The 20,693-nt window shown below is 35.2% G+C and overlaps 1 protein-coding gene across 1 annotated transcript in view; it reads right to left on the reverse strand.

Annotated features, from left to right (window-relative positions):
• SYCP1 (synaptonemal complex protein 1) overlaps nucleotides 1-20,693 on the reverse strand; it is a 154,570-nt gene that overhangs the window by 128,097 nt on the left and 5,780 nt on the right. The window contains exons 8-12 of the mRNA XM_082458274.1: nucleotides 16,921-16,994; nucleotides 5,703-5,761; nucleotides 4,398-4,467; nucleotides 3,710-3,783; nucleotides 914-1,022 (exon numbers count right to left, since the gene is read on the reverse strand). Coding sequence (XP_082314400.1) covers nucleotides 914-1,022; nucleotides 3,710-3,783; nucleotides 4,398-4,467; nucleotides 5,703-5,761; nucleotides 16,921-16,994 — 386 coding nt within the window. The remainder of the gene's footprint in view (nucleotides 1-913; nucleotides 1,023-3,709; nucleotides 3,784-4,397; nucleotides 4,468-5,702; nucleotides 5,762-16,920; nucleotides 16,995-20,693) is intronic.

Here is a 20,693-nt window from a genome sequence, read left to right on the forward strand (position 1 = left end):
AACATAAAAGGTAAGGAAGTTAAACAATTTCAGTATATCTGGAGTATAGGATATAGTAGTGACAGTAAGGTGAAATGAGCAGGCATAGGTTAGCAGGAACTAGATAATTATTTGCCACATTTTTAAGAGAAAGGTGAAAAATGTCACAAGATCTCTATGATGTTCTGAAAGGGACATAGTATTTCACAAAGTGTATGCCTTTCAAGTGCCTTATTAGTTGAACAAGTTTGAAAAATACTCAATAATAAGATAGTCTAAACATTACATGACACTAAAGATCCTTCATAATCTGATCCAAACATTTTTTTCCAGTCTCATTTACCTGAGTTCTTTAAGATACAGACACACCAATCAGTGTTTCAAATATACAGACACATCAATCAGTGTTTCAAATATACCCTAATTTTCACACTTCCATGACCTGCACAAGCCATTTCTTCTGCCTACACTCCCTCCTCCAATTCATTGTCTAGTGAACTTTTAATCATCTAAGGTTTAGTTTAACTAACAATTTTTCCTTAATGCCTTTCCAAATGCCTTGCTCCAAGAATAATTAATAACTCCCTCCATAGTGCTCCCAGAGTATTCATTTATTTATAAGATGTTTGAGTGCCTAATATATGCCAGGCACTTGGAATGCATCAATGAACAAAAAAAGACAAAGATCCCTGTTTTCATGGAGCACCTTATTGAAACTTTGAAGAAGGTGACAGTATGAAAAGGGAAAAGAGGAGCACATATACTTTGAAAAATCTTCTTAAGTGACTATTATTCCCTCCTCCAACTGTTCCAACCTAGGTGGAGAATTACAGCATTAGAAAGCATTACAAAAAAATTGTAATGAAAGCTAAATTTAAAATATAACAAGAGCAATACATAAGACATTGTTATATTTTCTTATATAAATTCTTACTTGTCTTTTCCTCTAATTGATTAACTTTATCTCTGGACTCCTCTAGCAGAAATGTTAACTCTTTCATTTTATTTTCTTTCTCAGTACTTTGGATCAATAGCAGTGATACCTAAAATGAAATATTTAAATAATACATTATAGATACGAAAAATTAAATATGACACCTTAGCATTTATCATTATCTGTGATTATTTTATGTACTTGCTTATATGCTTTTCAGCTGTCTGTGCCTGGCATTTAGTATGTGCCTGCACAATAAACATTTATTGAATGAAGGAATGAACAAACTAATGCAATATACCCAATATTACAGTTATCACTTAGAAGATTATATATTGAAATCTACTCATTCATTTATTCCATAAATATTATTGAGCACCTAATCTGTTCCAGAAACCATAATACGCACTGAATATACAGAGATGATGGAACTCACCTTCCTTGAATATTATTAGTAATAGGACAAAAATGTTATAGGAATCAAGAAAGGAACACCTAAATCAGTCCTGGGGGAGGTAATCAAAAATTAATCCTTCTCAGAGAACTGAACTGAGTCTTGATAGACAAGTACAAATTAATCAGGCTGTGGGGGAAATGAACATTCTAGACTTGTATGAGAACACAAAGGATCAAGAGATCATGCTTCTATTCAGAGAACTGAAAATATTCAGATGGCTAGAATACAGAGTGCATGTAAAGAAAAGGTGAAAGATAAACTCATAAAGATAGACTGAAGACTTGCAGATTCAACATGGCAGAAAGACCTCTCTGCCCTATTTTCATCTTCAAATCACCCAAAAAATAACCAGGAAAACAACAAAGATGGACTTCATCTTCCATGAAACCATGAGACTTCTATAATCCAAACCACAACATGTAAAAAAGGAAAGCAGTTAGAAGGAACAGAAAATGATTTAGCATAGAAAAGCAAGGTCAAAACTAAGAGTCTAGGGGCTTCCCTAGTGGCGCAGTGGTTAAGAATCTGCCTGCCAATGCATGGGACATGGGTTCGCGCCCTGGTCCCAGAAGATCCCACATGCCATGGAGCAACTAAGCCAGTGCGCTGCAGCTACAGAGCCTGTGCTCTAGAGCCTATGAGCCACAACTACTGAGTCCATGTGCCACAACTACTGAAGCCCACGCACCTAGAGCCCGTGCTCCAAAACAAGAGAAGCCACCGCAATGAGAAGCCTGCGCACTGCAACAAAGAGTTGCCCCCACTCACCGCAACTAGAGAAAGCCCATGCGCAGCAACAAAGACACAGCGCAGCCAAATAAATAAATAAATAAAAATAAATTTAAAAAAAAAAAAAAAACTAAGAGTCTACACAGGGAAGATTACAAATGAGAAGCAAGATAATTCAATCCCAAAGAAACAGAATGTTTCAAGAATTAGAAGCAACAGACACTGTGGAAGGTAGGTATGAAACAGGAGACTAAGTATAAGGAGACTGGAAGTCTGCAAAGAGTAGTAAGACCTCCCTAGGCCCTCTTAACCCTCCTTCCCTGGACTCTACTCCCTGAAAGCCAATGTAGTCAGAGAATTAACCTACTCCATCTTTATAAGAGACACTGGCATGATCAAATTGAAAAAAAGAATCTCTAAACCTGGGTATTCCAGGCAAAGGAAGGGGTGGAGACAAAGGATATAACTGAGAAGTCAGCATACGGAATGATGAGACTCAGCTTGTCCTTCCTACCCTGCCAAACCAGCCCCAAAATGCCATCAGCAAAGTTTACATTCCCCGGCAGGAATTTGGAGAACTCCAGAAAAAAAAAGCCTTACAAATAATGACATTTAGGAGTCCCCAACAAAAACACTAGCTGGCCACAGCATAATTTTACAGGGAACCCCCCCAAATCTGTAAGCTCTGCTCATGTACCCAGGATTCCAACAAGCTTCTTAGCACTTTATTCTATTTTTGTGTTCTGTAATAATAAGCACAATTTTAAATTTTAAGAAGACCTCCTTCTTTCAGAAATCTGGTTTAAAATATACAGTTAAAATACAGAAAAAATTGTTAACTCTTTCAAAAGATCGAAGTATAACACATAAATCAGAATTCTATCATTTAACCAGAACTTAAAGAAAACTCTAAGAATCTTCTCTGTACTTTCAATTAACATTTGCCATTATTGTTCAAGTAGGTATCCTTATTATCTATAATTACAAGGTATCTGTGGCAAGTCAGATAAAAACTCAGGAAAAATAGGGGGAAGTAGAGAGATGAGGACTCCTTTCTATATTTCATTTTCCATTCTGGATTCAGAAGGCTTGAAACTGTTAAAGTTGGCCTAATAATCATCTGAAATCAACATTCTTGTGACTGCAAAAGCACACAGACTCACCATTTTCAAGTCTCGCACTATGTGTCATTAATAGAAAGAAGCAAAAGAATGTTTTAGTTCCCCTTCATTGGTGTCATAAATAGTGTATTTCAAAATAAACTGCAAAATGTGGGTTGAGTGGTCAATCACCATCATCTTTGTATTTTATGAGGTTTTTGTCTGAACAAAACTTCTCACAAAATAATATATTTTTACAGCAATGTCCTAAAACCCACTAATTATATTGTAGAAGATTCACTGATTTTAAAAAAGGGCTAGCATTTAGTATGTATAAATTTGAGTCAATGGAAATTAAGGCAAATGGAAAATATATTTAAATATGTATAATATTAAAATTCTCTCAGAAATTTATCAAGCAGGCAGCAAGTACAAATTTCTCTTGAAATTTTAAGTATCTCATGAATTAGCGAATATAAAGAATACAGAAAGTTGATTTTTAAAAAATACCTGCTTTTCCTTGTTATTTACTTCCTTCTTGTATTGTTCATCAAGACGTTGGATTTTTTCATAATCTTCCTTTACTTTAAAAATAAAACAAATATACTTTAATATCTTAACATAACTGTATAACAAACAAAATTTTTAGTTTCTGATATTTTATTTCACTTCCTTATTTATCTAGATATTAAACCCCAAAGGTTTCTAACAAGTTAAAACTGCTATTTTCTTGCTGCTTTCTGTTTAGTAAAATAAAGAATTTAAATAATATCAAAGTTACAATAACTTTTAAAAATTCTATCATTCTTATAATAGCAGATATATAAAAGTTTTTTCTTTATAACACACTAGTCTGAAATAACAAATTTTAAATGTGTATGTATATTATTATTTTAACATGCAACTTGACCAAGAAATGTAAAAATAAGACCAAATCACACTTCAAATCACCAAATCACACCATTATATAAACCATAATTTGATTTCAGGGAAAATGTAGCTTTTGAAGCCAAAAGGGTATTTTTAACATATACCAATTCCCTGCCACATTCCACAGGATTTTGAGGGGCTTATAAAACCATATACAATACAGAAATTTTCAATAGTTTAGGCATCAAGCTGAAGGTATGAAAACATTAGCAGAATCTAATAAAAATATAAACAGCAAAAGAGTAATATAAAAAATAAGGATTCCTACACTTAAAATGGATTTCCAGTCTGGAATTCTCAGCTTGCACACGAAGTTCCTCAAAAGCTATTATCATTTTCTGAAATATATTTAACTTTTAAGAATCATACTTAGACTTTTTAAATAGCTTTCCTCAAACAATGAAAATAATAAATTTGTATCATGTGATCATTATATTTAAAACTATACAACTCTGAATAATGAAAATTCTATAACTTTTAACAATTAAATAATTTACTAAAATATTAAGAGTGTCTATTAAGGTAGCTTCCCAGGCGCTTAAAGGCACTGAAGACAGGTTATATATTACCAAACAGCAGCAAAACAATTGTTGGTACTCTAGTCATTTACTTAATAGCCCATATCAAAATCTGTAATTTTCTGTTGATTTTTGCTTACATATTTCTGTCTTCACTAAAGTGTAACCTCTGTGAGGTCTCTCCCCATAAGAGTTCAAATTATACTTCCATTACCTGGCAGCATGAGTTCATTCAACATTCAACAAATCCTGATTTGTAAAATTGGATGAATTCATTTATTCATTTAATAAATAGTTACTGAGTGTCAATTATGTGCCAGGCACTGTTTTAAGCACTTAGGATATAAGACAAAGTCCTTACCCTATTGGAACGAATTTATATTCCAGTGTAAGAAAGAATATATACACACACAAATACACACACACACGTATATCAAATAAATATCATGTAGTTTTAAGTGCTCTTCAGAAAAGTTAGAGAAGGTGAGGAGATAGAGGATAATTGAATAGAAAGACATTTTAGGTAAAGTAGTAAAGGGGATAATAAAAAAGCAGAATGAAGCTTATGAGTTTGCATAAGATCTTGGATACAGAAGTTCTAGATAGAAGAAACAAATTCAAAGAAGCAAGATCAGAAAGAGCTTAGCAAGTTTGAGAAACAAAAAAGAAAGGAACAACTATAGAAGAGAAGCAAAGTGGAAAATGATAGGGGATGGGGTAAAAAAGGTAAACAGGCACCAGACACAGATTGATAATACTGGTATGTTTTTCAAATTAATGGTTAAGTGTCACAATGTGCTAGTCTCTGACACAGAGTTAATATCTAATAAATTAAGTTAAATAGTGTCACCAACATGTAAATTCAAAAAATACTAAAAACAGAACATTAATACTCATGGTATAGAACCCTGGGAATTTTATTGGATATAATCATATATCAAAAGATAAGCAATAATCCCTTTAGCAAGAACAATTGTTCATATCTTTGTAGCTATCACTCTAATTTGCTTAGAAATGCATCTGCTTAAAATATTCAAATTTTCAATACCACTTACCTCAATGTTACTATTTAGGTCCACATAAACTTGCCTAGTTTCTTCCCGCTCATATTCATCTATTATAAATATAAAATATTTCAAAAGTAAATTTTAAAACAATTACACTTCCAATAAGATAATACTCAAATGTCTCCGGTAAACATTAAAATATTTAAGAATCTGTGTTAGTAAAGGGCACTGGTATATCTTCTGAGTCTTTTAAAGTAGTATCAAAAGCAGCTTCGTAGTAAGGTATGGTCATATTTCATGACATAACCTCAAATGCTAGGTGCTGTTCAATTATCTCTAATTTCCTTTTACAGAATTACTACTATTCATTAATTTATTCAAACTTTCTAAAACATATTTACAGTTTTAGCCTTTACAATAAGTAGGGATTTAACCACTAGTCTATGAAGTATTTTTCCTTTGTATATTTAAGATTCATGAAGTACATGTGAAAGGCAAAGCTCACTCTTGTTTCTGCTCTATCTCTGAAGAGGCAGGAAAGAAGATAAATCTCAAGACCAGAGGAACAAGTTAAGAATAGGTGTAGCCCCAAGGACAAATCTCCTGTAAATCCTCTATAATATTTTTTAGGGTTTTTTTTGTTGTTGTTGTTTTTTAACCTGAGCAATGATTCCCTCTAACTATACTCAAGCCTTGAGTAAAGTCAGTAAAACTTAGAGTTGATAGGTGGTGCTGTAGAGAATTAAGGCACGAGGCAGGAAAAGAAATGCAGCTGTCCCATCATCATTCCCCCAGGTAAGGCCAAGCATCACAGAAACCACATTAGACTAAAGGGAGGGTAGTAGTCCTATATTCTCAGTAACAAGCTGCAAAACAAGAGAACGGCAGCTACGATAGACTCAAATGTCAATGAAGAGCCAAATGAACTGACTTTAGAAGAATACAAGTATCCTAAACCCCTCAAAAATACTGGAGCGAGCTCTAGACTTATCACAGCACATGGAACAGGAGCCAAACCACTTTTATTTGAATATTAAAGGGCTGGAAAATTTAAAGAAATAAAGACAGAACACATCAGCATTTCAACAGAAAGATGGTTCATCCTTCTCACTCCATCTATTCACTGTCTCATATTCACTAACAAACACATTTAGCAACAAACCTTCTCTATTCCCCAGAAATTATTTGCGCCAAAGAACTGCATTCTATTGCCAACACCTCCAATCTTCCCATTACCACTACCACCAGTACTTCCAAAATACCCTCCAGTCATTCTTCCAATAGGCAAGTACTAAAAAGCAAATAAATAAAACTACAAAAAAAAAATAAATTGGTATAGATGTACTTTACAGTTGTCAGGAGCAAGTTGCTACAGGTGGCATAGAGAAGGGACTTTCATAGCAGAGTGTTCTAATGTACTGACATAATACTGTAACAATACAAGCCTACCTTTTTGGTTTTCCTGGTATCTATCTATCTATCTAACTCCCCACCCCCACCTCACTCCCTTATTCCCTCCTCCCTTCCCTCTCTCTCCCCTCTCCCTCCTCTCTCTCTCATACACATACACACACACACACACACACACACACACACACACACTTACTTTGCCCTAATTTGGCCAACTAGATCTTGCTGCACTCATCATCTTAAATAAGAAATGATTCAACCAAAAGCAAAGAAAATGTCTTTGAGTTTCAAAAGCCCAGTATTGGGATTAGGGGAAAGATTCAAGATATAAACAAGTAATAGATTTTCAAAATATATAAGTCAGAGCAAAGCTTCCATCCTCTAGACCTAAGAAATATTTACCAGTTTGTAAGGAAGAAGCCTTTAAAAGGGGAAGCTGAGAGAGCTTATTAGATTCTGGCAGGTACTTAAGAAAGGGTTCTGTAGCCCTCTACCCTCACCAAGCTAAGCCTCAGGGTTGGGGAACACAGAAATCCCAGAGAGTTAGGGCAAACCAAGAGTAGAGTGGGGCTGTGCTTTTTTTTTTCTTCAGTATAACTCTAGGAAGATGACAAAACCTGAGAAGAAATGCCTGTGAAATATATATAGACAGGTAGGGCCTTAAACAGCTTCATAATTTCCCTTGTTCCAACACGTTGTGCAACTGAGCATGGTGGGATAAAGCACAGAGAACCAGCATACCTGAATAGGCCCTGAGGAGTGGTATGAGGAACAGCTCACCAACTATCTATGTGGACCAATAACTGAATACCAATCGAAATGATGAAAGTCTCAGAGGATAGATGACTGAGAAACAAACGTCCCTCTCTACCACATGGTACTATATGGGCACCCCCAAATTTACATACAATCCCAGGGAAAGAAGAAAAATTCCCAAATTTACTGAGATAATTTCTTCCACGCTAGCAGAATGAAGGCTTTAAGATATAAAGATATAAAAAAGATATAAAAATATTAAAAAATATAAACATAAAATATAAATATAAATAAAGATATAAAAAAAATCTTAAAAATTAAGATTTTTTTAACATTTTAAGACATAAAAACCTTGTGCATACTTGAGTTTGTTGACTAAAATCACTCAGAATCATATAGTCTACAAAATTTATCAGAGTACGAGAAAACCACACAGAAGGGACAGAAAAGAGATTCAGCTACCATAAGTAGAGCCATGCAAGGTGAAAACATTAGAAATTGCTCAGTGACCTGCCGTACAACTATAAATATAAAAAGAGGATTCAACCACTATACTAGGACCAAGCTCAGTTTATCACCTAGTTTATTTAGTCTAGATAGTTCTTGCTTTTTTCAATGATGTATATGGTTAGAAAACCTACATGAGGCCTATGAAAAAATACTGTCAGACAAAGAAAAGGGAACATGAAAGATGTTAAAAGGAACAGCCCATCTCTGAAAATGTACTCTAGAGAATTCAGATGAAGATTTCAGAAAACTGTTTGGTATTCTCAACAGAACCAAGAAAATATGGTCTCAGTGAAAGAGGAAGATACAGTCATAAAGAAAGAACAGGCCACGTTAGAAATTCAAGAAATGGGGTGAATTAAATAGAAACAACAAATAAGGAGGAAAGGGGCAATGGATTAGATAATGAGAGACTCAAAGGAACTAGAGATTAGAGGCAGGACAGGAAAGAACTGATACTTCAGAAGTCAAATTGTTTCCTAATACAGGAAACAAATGTAAATAGAAGGAGTGGGGGAACAAATATTAAAACAATTAGAGAAATGATGAACAGAGGGCCAACAAACAAATAATAAGTATGCCCAAACAGAAATCAGAATAAGTGACCAAAGATATCATAAGGCTTTCCTGGTCTAAAGAAATAGACTGGTGCACATAGATTCAAATGGTTGCACTGACAAAACTGTAAATTATAAGGATCAAGAAAATGCCAGAGTCCTGGCAAGGGGGAAAATATATGCATAAATACATATACTATATATTTAGGTAGAAATCTAGGTATAGATAAATGGAACTATGATTATTCCCATTTCACAGATAACAAAAGTGTGACACAGAAAAATTATGTTATTTGCTAGGATCCCAAAATAATAAGTGGTGGTACATGATTAAAACACAGGTCTGCCTAATGAAATCCAGTAGGGATAAATGCAAAGAATGCTATTTGGATCCAAAAATCTAAATGCACTTGCAAAGAATGATGTAAAAAAAAAAAGTGAAAGATTTTAATTACTAGTGAAGTCACTAAAGCCTATAATACAATGTGACTATCAAATAAGCTGACTTTAGAGTTCATTAATGACACCTACAATTAGACAAGAAATAGTCCTTTATACGGGTCAAGTTACACATTAGATTACCTCATACAGATCTGGACTCCTAAATATAACAACAATATTCAAACAGATCAACCAAAATAACAAAAGTACAAAGAATCTTGAAACATCTAGGCTGAAGAAGACAAGATTCAGAAAGGACAAGTAACCACCTTTAAAAATCTAAAGAGATAAAAAAGTGCTTAGACTTCTTCTGTATGCCTTAAGGAGAAGAATTACAGTAAGAAGAGAGAAATTACAAAGAGATTTCAGTATAAGAGATTTCAACAGGGAATTCCCTGGCGGTCCACACTTTCACTGCAGGGGGCCCAGGTTCCATCCCTGGTGGGGAACTAAGATCCCGCAAGCTGCGTGGGGTGGCCAGAAAAACAAAAAGAGAGAGAGAGAGAGAGATTTCAACATAAAAATAAGAGCTGTGCTTAAATGACAGCCTCGCGGTTAGTGGGTTTCCAACACTGAATATGTTCAAACCCAGGAAAGACTACCACTTGGTAGTCACAAAGGAAATTATCAATTTCCTATAAAAGAATTAAAGCAATGGATATGTAAATAGACCAAAAAGCTTTAAAGTCCTTTTCAACACTAAGTAATTTAGATTAAGGAATAAGGCTACAGAAAAAAAAAAAAATGTATGCAGTACTTCAAATGGCAGGCTAAAGAATTCCAATGTACTTAATGTGAGCAATAGACAGCCATTTAAAGGGTTTTTTTTTTAAGGTACATCTAAGAACAAATTTATTCTTTATTTATTCATTCATGAGTTTATTTATTGCCTGCTATCTTCACAGACACTGTGCAAAGTGTTGAATATACTGAGTCAAATAAGACATGATCCCTTGCCTGCAAGCTTACAGTAAGATGTAGTAGGTACTCAATATTTGTTGAAGGAATTCATAAATACATGGTAAAGGTATACTAAGGGTACTAAGTAAATGAAGAGGAGCATCTAAGTCAGAGTGAAAAATTAGGGAATATTTCCCAAGGGTGGTAATAATTACTCTGAGTTTTGAAGGACAAATATGAATTAACAAGATGAAGAAGGAAGGAGGATCAGCCAATAAACATATGCAAAAACTCAGAAGTATAATCTGTTTAGGGGTTAACAAGTAGTTCTCCATGAGCTTGTGTATGTGGGACATGTGAAAACTTTTGGCAAGGTGAAGGGAAGTGGCAAACACCATGCTATCCTGAAAATTATGGAAAGCCACTGAAAAAATTAGACAGTGACGTTATTTGATCTATATTTTGAAAAAAGCATCCAGGACTCTGTTTTATGGTAATGACTAAATAATTCTGACCAATCTTCCTCCTAAAGACAAAAATCTGGAGGAATTTTTTGAATTATTGAAAGAATCAAAGATCTAAAAAGATAATGATGAATCATCAGGCCAAGAATAGGTTGAGGATTATAACTCAGAAAACCTAAACCAACTTCCAGTGTCAGTCAAGATGGAATACGCCCACTATAGCCTTTCTCTCCCATTGACTACAACTGAAAACTCTGGATGAAATCCATAAAGCAACTACTCGAGGAATCTGAAAAGTAAGCAAAAGCAGGTAGATTGGGAAGAAAAGTAAAATCTTGAAGAAGTGACTCATGTGAAGGTGAGTTTCCTGTTTGTTTAGTTTTTTTCCTACCTTCTCTCCTAGCATTACTAAAGTGTAAGGGCCCAGCAGAACTGTAAAAGCAAAAGGAAATCCTGATTTTTTTTTTCTTTTTTTTTTCTCTTCCAGCCCTGCCCCAAGGGTGGCTCCAGTAGTGGAGCTACAGCAGCCATGGCAGCAAGTGCATATAAAACCCCAGGAGAAACTCCATGTCTCTCCCCAAAGGACAGGAGGACGGGACTCCTGTAAGGCTGAGGGTGAAGGGGCGATGCTAGAGAGAGCTCGAGAAGGGGATTCCCTAATTATTTGTATGACTTGGCACAAGTCCCATAGGGAAAAGGGAGGATGTGCATGTACAAGGTAGACCCAAGGCAAATATAGCAAAGGCTCTGAAATCACTATCCAAGTCCCAGAACTAATCTAATCTTGAATGGAGCGTACATGAAACAGACGCAGAGTAACACGGCAAAAGCTTTGAAAACTGAACTGATAATGGAACCTCAGCACACAAAAGGTAAGATAGAACTTGTGATCTAAACTTGAGTTGCCTATCTGCTAAAATACAAACAAACAAACAAACAAACATTCTCCAGGGGATTTTTAACAGGACCCAGAATCTCACAACATGTCCAGGATATAATCTAAAATTTCTCAGCATTCAAAGAACTAGGAAAATGTCACATCATTCTAAGTCTCAAGCAAACAATCAAAGATAATGAAGTACACAACGAGATAAACAACAAGAACTAGAATCTACAAAACAACAAACCACAGAAACAGATCCCAAGGAATTCCAGATATTGGCATTGCTGGACAAAAAATTTAATAAAACTAAGCTTACTATGCTCATGGAGACAAAAGAAAAACGAGTTTAAAAATTTCTGCAAGGAATTTGAAACTCTAAAAAGTAACACTACAGATATTTTTTAAAGAACAGAACCAGAGAATACAAGAGCAGAAATTAAGGCCTAACAGATGAATTTAAAAACAGTTTAGAAACACCTAAATAGAGAATTAGTGAACTGGAAGAAAGCAGAAGAAATTATCCTGAAGGGAGCACAATGAGAAAAGAAGATGAAAGATCCAAAAAAGGTAAGAAATATGGAAGGAACAGCACAGTGACCTCACTGTTATGACTTGAAAAGATTCAACAGGCTCTCATCTAAGGGATTTTGCATTTGCTGTTTCCTCTGCCTGAAATATTCATTCCCAAAATAGCTACATGATACATTCCCTCATTTATTCAGGTCTCTAATCAAATACCACTTAATCAGAAAAAAACTTCCCCAAATACCCTATCCCAAAATACTCTCTTTTTAAGCAGTTGTCATCACCCAACATGTATTTTATTTATTCATTTATGGTATGTGTCCCTTTACAAGAGTGCATACTCCATAATAGCAGAAATTTTGTCTGTTTACTACTGTTTTCCCTCAGCATCTAGAACATTTCATGGCACATAGTAGGCACTTTTTAAAATGTTGAATGAATAAATAAAAGACAGAAAATCACAATAGCAAAAATAAAGGCTTACAGCAAGAATACAGATGGACTTTACAGTAAATATAAGGCAAGTATTAAGATGTTTTTAGGGCAAGAATATACAATGGAGAAAAGACAGTCTGTTCAATAAGTGGTGTCTGGAAAACTGGACAGCTACGTGTAAATGAATGAAATTAGAACATTCCCTAATACACAAAAATAAACTCAAAATGGATTAAAGACCTAAATGTAAGGCCGCAGACTATAAAACTCTTAGAGGAAAACATAGGCAGAACACTGACATAAATCACAGCAAGATCTTTTTTGATCCACCTCCTAGAGTAATGAAAATAAAAACAAAAATAAACAAATGGGACCTAATTAAACTTAAAAGCTTTTGCACAGCAAAGGAAACCATAAACAAAACAAAAAGACAACCCTCAGAATGGGAGAAAATATTTGCGAATGAAGCAACCGACAAGGGATTAATCTCCAAAATATACAAACAGCTCATGCAACTCAATATCAAAAAAGCAAACAACCCAGTCAAAAAATGGGTGGAAGACCTAAAAAGACTTTTCTCCAAAGAAGACATACACATGGCTAAAAAGCACATGAAAAGAAGCTCAACATCACTAATTATAAGAGAAATGCAAATCAAAACTACCATGAGGTACATTCATTCAACAAGTGATATGCTCAGGGCCAGGGATCCAGCAGTGAATAAACAGACAACAATTTTAATCTCATAGAGCTTATATTCCATTGCGGGAGGAGGTAAGATAATAAACATCTCAAAAAAGTAAAACCTAGAGTTTGTCAGATAGTGATTGACTGCCCAGGAGTGAAACAATTCAGGGAAGAAGGACTTGAAGTGTCAGTAGGGGTTGGGGTCATCAATGTACAATAGAGTGGCTAGGCTAGAACCTAGGGTAAGATGGTATTTGAATAAAGACCTGAAGGAAGTGAGGGAGCAGCACATGATGATGTTGGGGAGGGGTGGGAGCATCCCAGGCAGAGGGACCAGCAGGGACAAAGAACTTGAAGTGGGAGTAGGTCTGGAGAGTCTGAGGTGGCCAGAGTGGAGTCAATGAGGAGGAGAGAAGCAAGAGATGAGGATGGAAGAGTAGGCAGGGGCAGACATGAAAGGCCTTGTGGACCATTGTCAGGACTTTGACTTTTCTGTTGAGTGTGATGGGAAACTGCTGGAGAATTAGGAGCACAGCAACAGTACAATCAGACTTAGGCTTAACAGTATTATCTAGACCTCCAATGCCCCAAAGGTGAGCAACAGACCTTTGGAAATGTGGCTGATGAGATGGAGGGACTGATTTTTCATTTTATTTCATTTTAATTAAATTTAAAACTCATTTCTTGATTCAGTGATTGGAAAACTTTTAAGTGTGTTTGGAAGAACTTGGGTATGTGAATCTATTTTATTCAACTGTACGTTTATGAGTTCTAAATATAGATCAGGTATTTCCAATAAAAATTTTACCATCTGAAAGAAAAAAAAAACAAACCTACCATGAGGTATTACCTCACACTGGTCAGAATGGCCATCAACAAAAAATCTACAAACAGTAAATGCTGGAGAGGGTGTGCAGAAAAAGGAACCCTCCTACACTGTTGGTGGGAATGTAAATTGGTACAGCCACTATTGAAAACAGTATAGAGGTTCTTTACAAAACTAAAAATAGAGCTACCATATGATCCACCACTCCTGGGCATATATCCGGAGAAAACCATAATTCAAAAAGATACATGCACCCCAATGTTCACTGCAGCACTATTTACAATAGCCAGGACGTGGAAGCAACCTAAATGTCTATCCGCAGAGGAATGGATAAAGAAAATGTGGTACATATAAACAACAGAATATTACTCAGCCAGAAAAAAGAATGAACTAATGCCATTTGCAGCAACATGGATGGACCAAGAGATTATCATACTGAGTGAAGTAAGTCAAACAGAGAAAGACAAATATCGTATGATATTGCTTATATGTGGAATCTAAAAAAAGGTACAAATGAACTTATCTACAAAACAGAAATAGAGTTACAGATGTAGAAAACAAACTTACGGTTACCAGGAGGTAAGGTGGGAGGAAGGGATAAAATGGGACATTGGGACTGACATATACAGACTACTATATATAAAATAGATAACTAATAAGGACCTACTACATAGCACAGGGAACTCTACTCAATACTCTGTAATGGCCTATATGGGAAAAGAATCTAAAAAGACTGGATATATGTATATGTGTAACTGATTCACTTTGCTGTACACCTGAAACTAACACAACATTGTAAATCAAGTATACTCCATTAAAAATTTAAAAAATAATAATAATCATAATAATAATAGAATAAATAAAAGATGTTTTAGGAAAAAAGGAATCTACATGTCACATCAAGATATACTCTTTAGAGGAATTCTGTAGTGGTCCAGTGGTTAGGACTCTGTGCTTTCACTGCCAAGGGCACGGGTTCAATCCCTGGCTGGAGAACTAAGATCCTGCAAGCCATGTGGCGGCGCCATAAATAAATAAATAAATAAATAAATAAATAAACTGAAATATGAAAAAAAAAAGATATACTCTTTAGTTCATTTAAGAGATCACCTAAAAATGTTTAAAAGGTTCTTCAAACCTCTCCCACCATCTGATATCTGACTTAGCTTAAAACTAAATGGAAGAAAGAACTAGCAGCCTTGTCTCTCTAGCCCAGGTTACTTTCTACAATGCAGTCCATATACTATCTCTCTACCCCATCCATATACTTTTCACCACTTTTTATATTTAGACAGAAAAGTTAATCTTGCAAGTTGAATAAACAGGGTATCGTGTAAGAGCTGATAGTGGTGCAGTACATTCTGGAAGGTATATATAGTTACAAAAGCAAAGTACTTTAGGCAGAGACCAAGAATAAAATAACTAGCAATACTGCATACTAGAAATAATAATAACGGCTAACATTTATTGAGCACTTTGCACTGTTCTAAGAATTTTATATTTATTAACTAATTTAATTCTCAGAACAACACTGAGGTACTTTATTAACTAATAAACAGAGGGTCAGAGATTACATAAATTATTCAAATTATTCAAGGTCAAGCAGATAACAACTGAAAGTTTGAATTTGAGCACAGGGCTATCTATGTCTTCAGTCCAAGCTCTTAAGCTGTGTGGTATCAATTAAAATTTGAAAAATAGAGGCTATCCCGAAAAAGCAGGTAGACAGTATTTCCCAATAGATTCTTGGAAGAAACAAACAAACAACAAAGTAGACCTAGTGGCAGATTAATGACAAAGACAAAAACAATTATTTTTGAAAATCAGATTATGTTTTTCATCAAAACGAAAAAAATTCCTACTTTACAATTAACATCAAAATATGCATAAAATAAAAACATGCACTTTCACATATATACCACAACCTTAATAGAATGCTTTAAAATAATGTTTCTTTAGAAGAAATTTGAGAATTCTATTTATAAATAAATACTACACTGCTATTCTTAAGCACTATGCTTTCAGCATAGCCCTCCATCAGTATTTTCTATTATGAACATGGCTATATATCATTCTTGATTCAATTTCCTGGTTGTTCCAAACAGAAGAGAAGGTTAGTCTCAAGATCACACTTGAACTGAAATGAGAATTAACCATAAATGCCAAGTAAATATGTATCTTTTAAAATATATTATCTTTCAAAAAGCTTGAAGAACTTTTCAAAGCTCAAAGAACGGAGAATCTAGTTACTACTTATATAAAGAAATGGTATGAGACACATATAACTTGTTCAAATAAAAAATGGCTCCTGGGACTTCCCTGGTGGTCCAGTGGTTAAGAATCCACCTTCCAATGCAGGGGACACGGGTTCAATCCCTGGTCGGGAAACTAGGATCCCACATGCCGCAGGGCAACTAAGGCCGTGCCACAACTACTGAGCCTGCATGCTCTAGAGCCCACGCACCACAACTAGAGAGCCCACGTGCCACAACTACTGAGCCTGCACACTCTGGAGCCCACGTGCCGCAACTAGACAGCCCATGCACCACAACTACCTAGCCCGCGTGCTCTGGAGCCCGTGCGCCACAAGTAGAGAGAAGCCCGCGTGCTGCAACGAAAAGACCCCACATGCCACAATGAAAAGACCCCACATGCAACAACCAAAAGACCTTGCATGCTGCAATGAAGATCCCACGTGCCACAACTAAGACCCAACGCAGCCAAATAAATAAATAAATAAAAATTTAAAAATTAAAAAAAAATTTTTTAATTGGTTCCAAAAAATGAAAAGACAATTTGTTCCCCTCTCCACCCCCCACCATTAAAGTAATAACAATAAATTGATAAAATCATATAAAATGAGAAAGATATTTACATTTCTTTGTCTTTTCTGCAGATCTGGCACAAGTTTCTTTGAGTAGATTACATAAATGCCTTGTAGCATTATTCCTGAAACAGAGGAAAGAGTTTGCATAAGTGTAATCTATCTCAAAGCAAAATCATATATAAAAGTTATGAAACATTACTGTTACAATTTTAAAGAAATTCTTAAAACATCACAATATTTAATATATATCACATATCGTTCATAAGTGACTATATGAAGGAAAAATTGGTTGACTGTACTATTAGCAAAGGTGATTTAATAACTGCCTCCTTTTAAAGTGAAAAGCTCCTTAAAAAGTTTCTACCCAAGTAGCTTTCAATAACCTTTTAGTAAACAGTTCCAGATTCACCTAAGAAATAAAACGAGAAGAGAGGATTGGGATTTTCATTACTACTTACCCCAGAAATATTCTAGCTATCTTACCTTCAAAACATAAAATAAGTAATTTTCTGAAGAGTCATTAATTATGTGAATAAGACCTCTGATCATCTCACAGATGCAGAAAAAGCTTTTGACAAAATTCAAAATCCATTTATGATAAAAATTCTCAACAGAGTGGGTACAGAGGGAACCTACATCAACATAATAAAAGCCATATATAACAAGCCCACAGCTAACATCATACTCAACCCTGAAAAGCTGAAAGTTTGTCCTCTAAGATCAGGAACAAGACAAGGATGCCCATTCTTGCCACTGATATTCAACATAGTATTGGAAGTCCTAGCCACAGCAATAGACAAGAAAATAAAAGGCACTTGAATCAGAAAGAACAAAGTAAAACTGTCACTATTTGCAGATGACATGTTATTATATATAGAAAACCCTAAAGCCTCCACCGAAAAACTGTTAGAACTAATAAACAAATTCAGTAAAGTTACAGGATACAAAACCAACATACAAAAATCAGTTGTATTTCTGTACACTAATAACGAACTATCAGAAGAGAAATTAAGAATATAATTCCATTTACAATTGCATCAAAAAGAATAACACGCTTAGGAATAAATTTAACCAAGGAGGTAAAAGACCTGCACACTGAAAACTATAACACACTGATGAACGAAATTGAAGAAGACACAAATAAATGGAAAAATCTTCTGTGTCCATGAATTAGAAGAATTAATATTGTTAAAATGTCCACATTACCTAAATGGAGTCTGGAACCAATTCCAAATTTGGAATTGGGTTCCCCACACCAACAAGCAATTCTGGGCACCACAGCTGAGTGTCCTACAATTCAATTCTGACACCATCTACCTGGAGATAGCATCAGACTTCATAAGTTAAGGGTTCAGTCCTATAAGACTGCTACCCATTGTAAAGCAATTATACTCCAATAAAGATGTTAAAAAAAATAAAAAAATAAAAAAAAGACTGCTACCCTCCCCTTATCCCATCAACTTCAGATGCTAGTTGCAAGCCCAGGTCATTACCTGTGGCTCTGTCCAACTGGCTATAAATCAGAGGTTCCCATGACCTCCTCCTTGGGTTCTATTAATTTGCTAGAATGACTCAGAGAACTCAGAGAAACAATTTACTTACTAGCGTACTGGTTTATCATAAAAGGATATAACTCAGGAACAGCCAAGTGGGAAAGATGCATAGGGCAAGGTATGAGGAAAGGGTGAGAATCTTTCATGCTCTCTCCAAGCTCATCATTCTCCCCAAATCTCCACATGTTCACCAACCAGGAACCTCTCGAGCCCTGACCTCTCAGGTTTTTACAGAGGCTTCATTAGATAGTCATGACTGATTAAATCTTTAGCCATTGGCAACTGATCCAACCTCCAGGCCCTCGCCTGTCCCCAGAGGTTGGAAGTTCCAATCTTCTAACCACTTGGTTGGCTCTCCAGGCAGCCGGCCCCTATCCTTAGGTGGGGTCCAAAAGTCACCTCATTAGCATAACAAGACACCTTTTCACTCTCAACATTTAGGAAATTCCAAGGGTTTGAGGAGTTGTGAGTCAGGAAAGATGGATGAAAACTAAATATATATGTGAAATATATCTTGGTCATCTGAATGACCAAATATATATTTTTTTCTTATAAATCACAATACCACACTACTGAAAGCAATCTACAAATTCAATGCAATCCCACTCAAATTTCCAATGGTATTTTTCACAGAAACAGAACAAACAATACCAAAATTTGTATGGCATCACCAAAAACCCCAATTAGCCAAAGTAATCTTGAGAAAGGAGACTAAAGCTGGAGGCATCACACTTCCTGATTTGAAACTATATTGTAAAGCTATAGTAATCAAAATGGTACGGTACTGGCATAAAAACAGACACATAAATCAATGGAACAGAATAGACAGCCCAGAAATAAACCCACAGATACACGGTCAATTAATTCATGACGAAGAAACCAAAAACATATAGAATGGGGAAAGGACAGTCTCTTCAATACATGGTGTTTGGGAAACTAGACAGCCACATGCAAAAGAACAAAACTGGACCACTACTTTACACCATACACAAAAATAAAGTCAAAAGGGATTAAAGACTTGAACCTAAGATCTGAAATCATAAAACTCCTAGAAGAAAACATAGGCAGTAAGCTCCTTGACATAGGTGATGATTTTCTGGATTTAACACCAAAAGCAAAGGTAACAAAAGGAAAAATAAACAAGTGGGCTACATCAAATTAAAAAGCTTCTGCACAGCAAAGGAAACCATAAACAAAATTAAAAGGCAACCTACTAAATGAGAGAAAATATCTGCAAATCATATATCTGATAAGGGGTTAATATCCAAAGTACATAAAGAAGTCATGCAACTCAGTAGCAAAAAACAATCTGATTTTAATGTGGGCAGAGGATCTGGACAGAGATTTTTCCAGAGAAGACATATAGATGGTCAACAGGTACATGAAAAGGTGCCCAACATCACTAACCCCCAGGGAAATGCAAATCAAAATCACAATGAGATACTACCTCACACCTATTAGAATGACTATTATTAAAAAGATGAGATAACAAGTGTTGGGAGGATGTGGAGAAAAGGGAACCCTTGTGCACTACTGGTGGGAATATAAATTGGTTCGGCCACTATGAAAAACAGTTTGGTGGTTCCTCAAAAAATTAAAAATAAAACCATATGATCTAGCAATTCTACTTCTTGGGATTTATCCAGAGGAAACAAGAATACTAACTTGAAAAGGTATATGCATCCCCATGTTCAATGTAGCATTATTTACAACAGTCAAGACATGGAAACAACCTAACTATCAATGGATAAATAAAGTGTGGAATATATATACAGCCATAAAAATGAAGGAAATCCCGTCATTTACAACATTATGAATGGAACTTGAGAGCATTATGCTATATGAAATAACTCAGACAAAGAAAGACAAATACCATATGGTCTCATTTATATGTGAAATCTTAAAAAAAAAATTAAAAACAAACTTACAGATACAGACAACAGATTGATGGTTGCCAGAGACAGAGGTGGGAGGTGGGCAAAATGAGTGAAGGGAGTTAAAAGGTACAAACTTCCAGTCATAAAATAAATCCTGGGGATGCAATATACCGCATGATGAATATAGCTAGTAATATTGTATATTTGAAAGTTGCTAAGAGAGTAGATCTTGAGGGTTCTTGTCAAAACAAAAAATCTGTAATTATATGTGGTAATGGATATTAACTAGACATTGTGGTGATCATTTTGCAATATATACATATATCAATCATTACATTGTACACTTAAAAATAATATGTTATATGTCAATTACATCTCAACCAAAAAAATT

Source organism: Balaenoptera physalus (genome assembly GCF_965194825.1).
Source record: "Balaenoptera physalus genome assembly, chromosome: 1".
In the NCBI taxonomy this organism is placed as follows: Eukaryota; Metazoa; Chordata; class Mammalia; order Artiodactyla; family Balaenopteridae; genus Balaenoptera; species Balaenoptera physalus.